This window comes from Lepisma saccharinum, chromosome 4, assembly GCF_977018435.1.
Source record: "Lepisma saccharinum chromosome 4, izLepSacc3.1, whole genome shotgun sequence".
Lineage (NCBI taxonomy): Eukaryota > Metazoa > Arthropoda > Insecta > Zygentoma > Lepismatidae > Lepisma > Lepisma saccharinum.
This window is the reverse complement of record NC_139232.1, coordinates 46,746,644-46,758,935: the sequence shown is the minus strand read 5'-3', so window position 1 is coordinate 46,758,935 and position 12,292 is coordinate 46,746,644. Positions and strand designations below refer to the sequence as shown.

At 40.3% G+C, this 12,292-nt stretch overlaps 1 protein-coding gene across 1 annotated transcript; it reads right to left on the bottom strand.

The window, feature by feature from the left end:
• Positions 1-7,196: 7,196 nt before the first annotated feature.
• Positions 7,197-8,555, bottom strand: LOC145986914 (uncharacterized). The gene has a single exon (XM_083121380.1). The coding sequence runs from the start codon at positions 8,553-8,555 to the stop codon at positions 7,197-7,199; it is 1,359 nt and encodes a 452-aa protein (XP_082977506.1).
• Positions 8,556-12,292: the final 3,737 nt, after the last annotated feature.

Genomic DNA, 12,292 nt, shown 5'->3' with positions numbered 1-12,292 from the left:
CACAGACTATATATGCTGGGTGTTCCAACAAGGCTTCAAATTTTTTGAATTTGGCATTTTCATTTGGGTTAGGCATAAGCATATGAACAGGTTTATGGTTGCCACAGTATTTTAAATGTTCAATTAACTTGTTTTTAGCAATTTCTGCATTCTCTTCACAAACACTATTCACCATTTTTCTACCATCAAATACAGTCAAACATCTTCTACACAACTTGAATATTGTCTTAGATTTGTCTAGTTGTTTTCTGACTAAAGCTTCAAGACTGTGTATCAGAGTGTAATGGTGTGTGTCATCCCCTTCAATTAAGAGCAGATCAATCGGAACAGCAGAATCATCATCAAGTGTACTGATTCTGAGAGGTGCTATCAAGCAATTGCCACGGCCAGTAGAACAAATAAAAACATTAATAGATAATTCTTTGCCATTGATATCCCTGGCCTTTTTTTCAAATTTATCAATATTCTGAACAGACATTGGATATTCTAAGCCCTCCATAGCATCATCAAAATCATGTTCATGTTGTTTATAATAAGTTATTCTCTGAGGATCCCTTAAAACTGGATACAAAGCAGCTAAAATACACCACAGAAAACATTTCTCATCATTATTTTTTATGTTAACCACGGCTTTTTTGTTTTTAATATTGGCAGGTAATGGCAGATATGTAGAACCTTGTAGTGGACTGAATTCAGAAATATTAATATATAACTTGTGTGGAGATCCACATAGGCTCCATCCTGATTCTTTTGCTGCAAATTCAGAGTGTTTAATATTCAATTGCTCTATCAAACTGCTTATTATTTTGTCTAAATTTGCATTTGAATATACAGCTACAGTTTCTGTTATGTGGGGCTGTGTAAATTTTGTGCCATTTGGCTTCTTATATTGTGTAAACAATTTGAGGGACAGCTTATAAGAGCCATTTTGTGCATTTAGAATTGCCTGCACATCAGGATTTATACTGTTCGAAAAATTCTTAATGTCACATCTTGGTTCTGATTCAAAACAGTGATCCCTAAGTTGGCCATTAAAACTGCTATGGATAGGTGGTGCATAGCGTGGCTGCTTTGCTGCTCTAGCATTAACAGGTGTTTCATGCTTCCTTTTCAGACCAGATGTAGATGGCTGTGAGGGCAATGTTGATGACTGTACATAACAAGTACACTTATGCCTATTGTAATATGCTTTGCTTAATATTTTATGGCATCTTGGACATATTTTTGTAGCCTTTCTGCATTTCTTAGGATCACAATTATGCCGGTGCCTAGCCCAATTAGAACTAGATATATTTTTATTGCATTGATTGCAATATTTCAAGTTTGGCATTTTTATTGTTTGTTTATATAAAATTTCTTGGTCCAAAAAACAGAACTATGGATAGTATGCCAAAACAATTATAACAGCAGTTAGTGGCTGAGCTGGTGCTTTTATACCCAGACAACAGCAGTAACTAGGCTCTGGTGATCCCCAATATAAAATAGTTTTGCTCTATTATGCTGTTGTATAACACACTTTACCAGGTATCAAACCTGGGAGCTATCAGCTGGATATCAGCTAAATACAGTCAAAGTTGGACTTTAAATCTGCAGTGAATATTCTCAAAGTCTCACGTGTGGGGATATTATTCTGCCACATGTATTTCAATCTCACACATTTTACCAGGTATCAAACCCGGGAGCCTCTTGATTACAAGGCAATAATACCAACACTTTGCCATCAGGGAGGCCTACACACTTTACCTGGTATCAAACCCGGAGCCCTTGATTACAAGGCAGCAAGACTTCACCATGGGGAGGCCTCAAACCCAGGAGCCTTTGATTACAAGGCAGCAATATTAACACTTCTCCATGGGGAGGCCTCAAACCTAGGAGCCTTTGATTACAAGGCATATAAGCCATGGGGCTATGCCCACACACTCTATCAGGTTTCAGACCTGGGAGCCTCTTGATTACAAGGCAGCAATATTAACACTTCACCATGGGGAGGCCTCAAACCCAGGAGCCTTTGATTACAAGGCATATAAGCCATGGGGCTATGTCCACACACTCTACCAAGTTTCAGACCTGGGAGCCTCTTGATTACAAGGCAGCAAGACTAGCACTTCACCATGGCGAGGCCTCAAACCCAGGAGCCTTTGATTACAAGGCAGCAATATTAACACTTCTCCATGGGGAGGCCTCAAACCTAGGAGCCTTTGATTACAAGGCATATAAGCCATGGGGCTATGACACGCTCTACTGAGTATCAGAGCCCAGGAGCCTCTTGATTACAAGGCATATAAGCCATGGGGCTATGCCCACACTCTCTACCGGTCTTCAGACCCGGGAGCTCTGAGCTGGATATCAGCTAGCAGTGAATATTTTCAAAGTCTCACTTGTGTATATATTATTTCAGAGCAAAGCCTTTTAGAATTGGACTCAGGCTTGCATGCTGTTATGCAAAGAAGTAATGTCCTTTTAGTAAGAATTTCCCCTATTACTCAGAAATATTAATTGAAGTTTCTTGCCCTTCCAGTGAATTGGAGTCAATGGCATGTGTCAGGCCTGCATAAGAGCATGCAAAATAAATTTTCTCTAGAATTACACAGAAATATCAATAATGCCCCCTTTCAACTTATTTTTTTCTGTGTAGATTACCTCCCATGCATGACAGCAATAATGGAATATAAAAGCCCCCAAGCGTGCATAATTTATTACCGGGGCAAGCAATGCATCGATCTCCCCGATCGAAACTGTCTGACAGACTAATGCATTTCTGAGCTAAGTAATTACTACCCCAGGCATAAAACTGATCAAAGATTAGGAAGAAAACAGGTAACAGTTCTATTTGCAGCCTGCCTTTGTCCAAGGTAATCCTGTATTGTATTAGATATCTTTAGCAGGCTTACATCAAACAACAATCTCACAGATTCAGCCTTTGCACACATGGCCAAATCAATCTGTTGAGGCTTCTTCATTTGTACACTAGGGCTCAAGATTCTTTAGATTTAACTGTGTGCACACTTGGCCAATTGATTCATATAGACATCTTGACATTGTTTTAAGTATAGCCGAATCGGTCTGTTTAATCATATGAGCTCTTCATTTGTACACTGTGTGATTCTTCATTTGTACACTAGGGCTCAAGATTCTTTAGATTTAACTGTGTGCACACTTGGCCAATTGATTCATATAGACATCTTGACATTGTTTTAAGTATAGCCGAATCGGTCTGTTTAATCATATCAGCTCTTCATTTGTACACTGTGTGATTCTTCATTTGTACACTAGGGCTCAAGATTCTTTAGATTTAACTGTGTGCACACTTGGCCAATTGATTTATATAGACATCTTGACATTGTTTTAAGTATAGCCAAATCAATCTGTTTAATCATATGAGCTCTTCATTTGTATGATTTTTGTGCTCATCCTACCACAAATAACACTACTCGTAAATGACTGCATCACTGTACTGGCATTGGTTTTATGCAACTCATACATGTTTAGAAACATGGGCTTAACTTCCTCACCTGTCACAGGAAAAACCAAAATGTTCAAAACATATCGTTGCATTGAGTCTGTCGTCTCATCCAGAATGACACCTATATCGCAATCTGACACTTTCACCTTAATTTTACGAACAGTTTCTTCATACACAGGTTCAATATAGGTTTTCCTTAACGTACTCTCATCGGGCACTGACAACCGTGCGTACATTTCAAGGAACCCTTTCAAGGCCGGATGGTTCACCTTGTTGAGTGGAATCCCGGCCTGTGTATAAGATGCACACAAATCAACATTAAATTCCTTTATATTTTGGTTCTTGGAAGAACACTGCTCAAATGCATTGCGTAAGAGAGGCTGCCGAGATTTACTTCCTTGCAGATTCTTGTTCTTTTGATGCTTAGAGCTGGAAATATGTTGCTGGATGCGATCTCTCTGGTGTTTTTCATCAATGTGATTCTCGTATCACAAATAAGAATAAGAGTTCCATCACTTTCTATGAACTCGTACTTAAATTCTTGAGTCAACATTAAATTCCTTTATATTTTGGTTCTTGGAAGAACACTGCTCAAATGCATTGCATAAGAGAGGCTGCTGAGATTTACTTCCTTGCAGATTCTTGTTCTTTTGATGCTTAGAGCTGGAAATATGTTGCTGGATGAGATCTCTCTGGTGTTTTTCATCAATGTGATTCTCGTATCACAAATAAGAATAAGAGTTCCATCACTTTCTATGAACTCGTACTTAAATTCTTGAGCCAGACTGAAAAATCGGGATCTGGGCACATTCGGTGTGGTAAAGTACATTCACTAACAGGATCTAACAGAGTGAAAAAGCAGGTAAGTAACTTACATCCACAAACAATCAGCGGTGTATACTCTGGGTCATCTAGGTAATCGCAGATGACCCGGCTGTATTTATTTTTTAAATATAAATATATATACATACACATATACATTTCTTCGCAATATTCTTCCAAACCAATTTCGATGCATACATTTCTTTGCTTCCAGCGCGCAAATGCTTCCAACCGTTTTCCGCTGAATGTCCGGGAACCTTTCTCCAGCCGGTGGAATGACTTCAGGGAATCTCACCCTGACGTCATTCCTCCCGCTTCCCTTACAACCCTTGGCGAGGAGGGAGGAGAGAGAAAAGAGGGGGAGGAAACACTGCTTCTCAGGCGCGGTGATTCCGTGCCCAGGGTAAGCTCTTTCTTGTGAGAGTCCACCGGTCGCACTCTCAACCTTCAGAGCCTTTTTCCCGTTCCCTCCGCTGAACTAGAGAAAACATACCCGGTAGAATGCGAAGAACAGGAAAGTTGAATAACATGGGCAAACCAATTCTATGCTAATTTTCACTTTACATTTGCTTCTGTCTTGCTGATTTCTGTTACTTGAACATAAATTTATCAAAAGGAAAAAGCTTAAATATTGAAGATGAAGCAAACTAAATTAAAATTCAAAGCTTAAGCAATTAAAGCACCTATATGCTGACTCCCCCCATCCTTGTATTTACAAAAATAGTGATTGTTTCTCCTCTCTAATCTCCAAACGCAGCGAGAATACTTATTTCATGGAACTGAATATTTTTTAAAGGGAAAGATATCAAAAATAAATTATATATATATATTAGTTAATTTAAGTTGCTATATTCCACCTCTTTAGATTAATAGTGATGAAGATGAACGAATTAAACAAACGAAAAAAACACATCAGGCACGTAGCCAGGTGGAAGACTCGGGGCGCTGAAACCCCCCTCCCCGAAATCCTACAAATATCTAATTTAAAAAGTGTATAGTGGTAATTTACTTCATTAGCAGGATTAAACACCTTGCATAATACGTTGTAATAATCTGAGATTCATCTTCAGGACTTCTAACCCCACTGTTTCAACTTTATGTTTCGGCTGCTAATAAGAGATGATCCCCATCCCGAAATAAAATTCTGGCTCTGGCCTGCAATGATTCGAACTTTTAAAACCTGTCATTTCGAGCTCGGAAAGGTATTTTTTTTTTTTAATCATTCATAGGGAATTTCATTCTGAGCCAGGAAAACAACAACAGAAGTTTGGCGCGTGAAACTGAATGCGTGTAGTCATTGGCTTCGTGCTGTGCTTCGTGTTTATTATTTATTTAGGTGTTAGTGTTTGTCGTGATAGTGCTGTGTTAAAGGGTAATGGATGTGATACAAGATTTGCTGGTGAAACCTTTTGGAACAAGATCTTTTCAGGAGAAGTTGCAAATTGTTAATACAGGTAGGCCAGTGTCATCGCTTGAACTTATTTCTACACACAAAGACAAAAATCGGGAATATGTGAGGCATTTTCGCAAGCAAATTATGACAAAACACCATGGTTGACAGGAAGTATAAGTGTTAATAAAGCTTTGCTTTTTTGTTGGCCGTGCTTACTTTTCGGGGCTGAAAAGAATGTATGGACGCGTGGCGGATACTGTAATCTTTGCAACGCTTGTGCCAAACATGAAAAATCCAAAAGTCACATAACTTCCTTTGTGAAGCTGCAATCTTTCGCAGATACGTATTGACGTGCAACTGGACAAACAGCGTGCTTTGGATGTAGTACATACAGCACAAGTAATCTGGGACTGGAGTAAGTTGAATTTTGCACTTAAATTAATATTGCGGGTTTCTATTTTACTAGTGCACATCTTTCATTTTATATTTCACAGGTTGTTTTTTTATAGCTTTATAATACTGTCTTGTTTTATTATTTGAAATTCTACACGTATATTAAACTGCAATAACGAGAATTAATTGATTGTGGTCGTAGCAATAAGACAAACATTCCGACACAATATTCCTAAATCCTATATGGATCCTGACATAAATTGCACAGAAACTTTTGGAGTTTGAGGATCAAGGGTCGGAGATTACCCACTCGTTAGAACCAGCATACGCCACTGCAAACAATATCTGTCCACTGCGCACACATGAAACGTGAAACCCACCACTTCAGAAACACATTGTTGCTTCATTGCTTCCAAGACAAAACTGCGTTTCCTTCTCACTTCTATCTTAAAAAAAGTAACGGCGATCTGGTGCATATCAGTAGCGGTCTTTCCATTGTTCATTTCAAATAGGCAACAATCAAGCACAGTTTAAATACATTCAATTTCAGTTAACAATGTGAAAACATCTTAAAGAGAAAAGTGTCGCGAAAAAAGAAAATAAAAATTCAATGATTTGCTGAGGAAATATATTTAACAACACCAGTAAAAGGACACAAAAAGGGGAGGAAAAGCGATTAAGAACACAAAAAAGGGTGTAAATAGATAAATGTCCCAGAAAAGGGAGGGAAGGGGAAAGGTTATCAAAAAAGGGGAAAAAGGTGCTGGAAAATTAGCTCCATTTTCACATTGAGGTAACATTTCATACACTGAGTCCTTCCAGAGAGGTCTCACTTTCACTACTAAAAAAAGGTGCACAACTAAAAATCCTAACTCTGATTATAAGATTGAAATTACAATGTAGGCTAACATATATAAACACTTCAAACATAACTCCTGATATTGAATATTTGACATTAACATATAGATTTCTCAAGTTTACTTCTCTACTTCAAATGGTAGCAATGATAATTTCATGATTGGTCTCTTACACAGTCCATTTACAGTCTTTACTGTTGCTGATCGCACTCTTCCATCTCGTCTGGCATGGACCACTCTCCCCAGTTTCCATTCTTGTGGAGGGATGTTATCTTCTCGAACAATGACCATGTCGCCCTCTCCGAAGTCTCGATCTTTCGAGAACCATTTGTTGACGCTGCTGAAGTCTGGACAGATATTCCTTTGACCACCTCTGCCAAAAATGTTGCGTAAGTTTCTGCATTAGCTGCCATCTTGATAGTCGATTAAGAGGAGTCTTATTGAAATCCCTTTCTGGTGCCGCTACTAAAGAATCTCCAATGAGGAAATGACCTGGAGTTAAGGCTTGCAAGTCATTTGGATCCTCCGACATTGGGGATATTGGTCGCGAGTTGAGGCACGCCTCAATCTGCGTGAGAACAGTGTACATTTCTTCGAATGTGAGAATTGTGTTTCCAACTACTCTCCTCAAATGGTGTTTTACAGACTTCACACCTGCTTCCGAAAGTCCACCCATATGAGGAGCTCCTGGTGGATTAAAATGCCACTCGATCCCACTGGAAGCAATGAAATGCGATGTGGTTTCATCACGTTCTGCTCGTTTTATCACTTCACATAGCTCCTTCAGTTCCCTACTTGGTTCAACAAAGTTAGTACCAAAGTCGCTATACATATCACTAAGTTTACCGCGACGTGAGATGAATCTCTTGAGGGCCGCTAGGAAAGCTGCTGTAGATGCATTGGACACCAGCTCTAAGTGGATAGCCTTAGTGCTGAAACAAACAAATAAAGCTTTGTATCCCTTGCATTTTCGAGCACTTCTTCCAACCATATACTTCAACTGAATTGGGCCAGCATAGTCTATACCACAGTGTAAAAATGGTCGACTAACAGTCACTCTTGGCGGTGGCAAATTACTCATTATCTGTTGTGATGTCACGGAAGCATATCTGTGGTAGATGACACACCTTCGCAGCACTTGACGAACCTTGTCTCGGCCATTTCTTATCCAAAATGTTTGTCGCAGTGTTGACAGGACAAGCTGCCGACCTGCATGTAAGTTAATGATATGCTCGTGTGTGATTAACAGATCTGTTAATTTGTGTGATTTTGGAAGCACAATTGGATGTTTGACGTTATGTGGAAGGTTACTATGCTCCAATCTTCCTCCTACTCTAATAACACCCATTTCATCAACAAATGAATTCAAGTATTGTAACTTGCTCTTTGAAGGTAACACTGCTCCTTTTTTGAGGGCTTGAATCTCACACGAAAATTCTTCTTGTTGGGCTAGTTTTACTAATGCAACCAATGCTAACCACAGCTCTGATGCGCTCAATGGACCACGAAGCTTCTCGACCCTATGCTTGGCGTTGAATGCAAAGCACCTACAAAATACTGCAACCCGCTGCAATTTACTCAGCGATGAGTAATTCTCAAATAATATATTTTCAGCTGTCCTCACCATGGCTACAAATGACTCTCTCTGCTCTGATGTCACTTCATCAGTATCACATGTGTAAGACTGTTCCACTATTAACACTGAATTTCTTAAGAATGGGTGGCCAGTCCACCATAATGGATGATTAAGTAAAGCCGAAGTCGAGATTCCAGGGCTCGCAGAGTCTGCTGGATTTTCCTTGCTAGCAACGTGCGCCCACTATATTTCTCCTTATTCCTGTATCTTCGCCACACGGTTTCCCAAGAAAGTTTTCCATCTGCTAGGACAAGCACTAATCCACGACAAAACAATTTGAGAGTCACAATAAGCTGTGATGGTTTTCAAGTTGACAGACAATGCTTTTCGCACTAAAGAAAGCAGGCGAAGTAACAGCACAGCTGCGCAGAGTTCCAACCTGGGAAGGGTTATAGTTTTAAGGGTGGCCACTTTTGTTTGCGATGCTACCATCTTAACTTGCACCTGCCCATTAGCACCTACACATCTCACGTAGACCACTGCTGCATAAGCTGCTTCTGACGCGTCACAGAATCCAACCAAATGAATCTCCACGGTGTGTCGAGGAATAATGCATCGCTCCACTCCGATATATTTCAATTGTGGCATATCCTGGCAGTATACAACCCACTCTGCCGCCAAATTGCTTGGAAGCTCGTCGTTCCAATCAAGCTCCAACTTCCAAAGCGTTTGCATAAACAATTTTGCCTTCACAGTCACAGGAGAGACAAAATCTAAGGGGTCAAACAGCTTCGATATCTCGGAAAGAACCAGTCTTTTAGTTATAATCGCTCATTTGCTCGGATTCACCACATCAAAACAAAAGTAATCCATAGAAGGATTCCACTCTATACCTAAAGTTATCTTCGCGTCTTCTACATTGAATTCGAACTGCAGATTTGTTTCCAACTAGTTACAGGGGATAACGTCCAGCACTCTCGAATCGTTTGACCACCACTTCCGAAGCTCGAAGCTGCCCTTGCTTAGTAACTGTGTCAATTGATGATACAACTCGATTGCTTCTTCAGTAGAATTGGCTCCTGTTAAAAAGTCATCCATATACACATGACTAAGTAAGCTCCTTGTGGCGAGAGGATAATTCTCTCCATCGTCATTCGTTAACTGTCGAAGCACTCTTGCGGCGAGAAAACCTGCAGGCTTAGTACCATAAGTAAGAGTATTTAAACGGAATTTCTTGATTGGTTGTTGAGGGGTCTATCTCCACAAAATCAACTGAAAATCTCTATCTTCATACGCGACCTCTACTTGTCTATACATCATCCGAACATCAGAAATTAAAGCAACTGGGTGGCAACGGAATCGATTCAAAATAGGAAATTAGTCTGGTTGTTGCTTTTCACCATTCATAAGTACATAATTCAGGGAAAGTCCACTACTTGTCTTGCAAGACGCATGAAAAATACTCTCAATTTAGTCGAAGTGCTGCTTTCATTTGTTACACAATGATGTGGAATGTAATAAGATGTGGAGGTACCTTGGGGGCTTCATCCTCCGCCACTGGTGTCATGTGTTGCAAGGTGCAATATTCTTGCATAAATGCTTGGTATTGTTGTTGTTTTACTGGATCTTTCTGTAATCTTTGATCTTGTGATAACAAACACTTTCTTGCATTCTCTTTAGAGTACCCTAATTCTTCCCAAGTGCTCTGAAATGGCAAATTAACGACGTAACGTCCATCTGTTTTGCGACAACGTGTAGTTTCACAATGCTCTTCACATAAGCGCTCTTCTTCTTTTACGAACTCTCTCTGTGGCAATTCTTCAATCTCAAAGAATTTTCTTAATGACTGGTTTACATTATTTTCTTCAACTGACACGTGAAGAGAGGTGAATGAATGTTTTGAAGTTTGTTGCTTTGCTCCTCCGCAAATAACCCAACCTAAGCGAGTTTGAATGGCAATCGGTTCTCCTTTCTTGTCTTCTCGTTTTCCTCTCATTAGCAGCGACGCATATATATCACACCCGAAAAGGAGGTCAATGTTTCCCCTTGTATGAAATGTGGGATCAGCAAGGTCAAGTCCGCGTACGTGACTCCAGCTCCTGGTGTTTTGAATAGTCACATGTGGCAGCGGTGATGTAATCCTTTTCACCACCAACGCAGAGGTTGTGTAGGAATGTTTACCGTCTGGGGACGCAATGGTGATATCAACAGCTGAATGTGACTTCCCAACGTTAACAGAAGAAGTGCCTGTTACTGACACAAACACGCTCTTTCTTTTCAGCCTAACATTTGAACTGCATTGCAACTAATAAACGAAACCTCACTACAACTATCCACTAATGCACGGAAGGGCTGACACTGGTTATCTTTATGTTTGCAATTGCTGTCGGAAGTAACACTTCAGTGCTCAATTTCCCGTGATCGGCCGCTAAATGTGACGTCACTATCTGATGCGAAGTTGCCAAACTTCCTTGGCGGGAGAGGGTCACTTCACGATGAAGGGATATATGGTGTTTCTTATTGCAAGGACGGCAGAAACTAGCGCTGCATTTATCTACTCTATGAAAAGAACTAAGGCAATTATAGCACAAGCCACTACTTTTCACAAATGCCTCTCTCTTAGGTTCCGATAGGCTATTATATTGATTACACTTATACAGCGGGTGGGACTCCTGGTGACATTTAGGGCAACACACTGACACATGAAATGAACTCGCATTTCTTTTGGCACTGGAATCACTAAAGGGTTGTTTCACTGAGTATCCTTGTTGTTTGGGGGGTCTGGAAGATGCTGACAAAGCTCTCGCTCAAAGATCGAGGAAGGCTCGTAGCTGCTCAAACGTCGGAAATTGATCGGCTGACACACTAAGCTCCCACTGCTGTCGTGACACACTGTCGAGCTTCTCCACGGTATGGAAAACCAAAATTGCATCTCAATGTTGAACTGGAACTTCTAGAACTCTGAGTACACGAACACACTCGGTTGTTACGTCCGCGAGTTTTCGCAAGGCAACAGCTGATTCTGTCTGGATACAAGGTTGCGACATGATTCGCTTGATCGTGTCATTCACAAGAACGTGCCTTTGTTGATATCTATTGTTCAAAATTTCCCACGCTTCTTTATAATTTGTGTCTGTAATCGTAATAGATTGCAGCAACAATGCAGGTTCACCACGTATACTAGACTTCAAATATTGAAGTTTCTGTGCAGGGGACAAAGAGTTATTATTACGTACAGACGCAACGAACAAATCACGAAATGACAGCCACTGCTGTAAGTTTCCCGCGAACACAGGCAAGTCCAATTTGGGCAATCTTACGTCACTACCGGCTTTAACCGACGATGCACTGGCAGCCATTGCCACGCCCTGCTGCTTTTGAGCACGATACAATGTCACCAACATCTGCTCTAATCGGTCTTGAATCGAGCTGATTTCTGTCAAACTCCGCAAATTGCTCATCACTACACTCGGATGACAGATCACGTAAGAGTTTCTGAGTGTCCTCTGTTAATTGTACGGTTTTGTTGATGTACACGGTAACGCTCTCTTGTGAGAGGTCGTCTGACGCAATCTTGTTTTCAACACGAGTAACTTCGCGTTTCAGAACACGTTTGCACGAAAGTATCTAGTATTCCCTTTCCAGGAATAGGTTGAATTACCAATCACCCTGTATATATAGTTTAGTTTATTTGCGTCCAAGGACTACCGGTGTGTACAAATTACAGTACATGGTAATATAGAACATGTCAATACTTACATTACAATACAGGTACATTAATAGATTTT

Bases quoted from the DNA above. Each gene is read 5' to 3' on its own strand.
- LOC145986914 (XM_083121380.1), bottom strand. From the start codon at position 8,555: ATGGTGAGGACAGCTGAAAATATATTATTTGAGAATTACTCATCGCTG.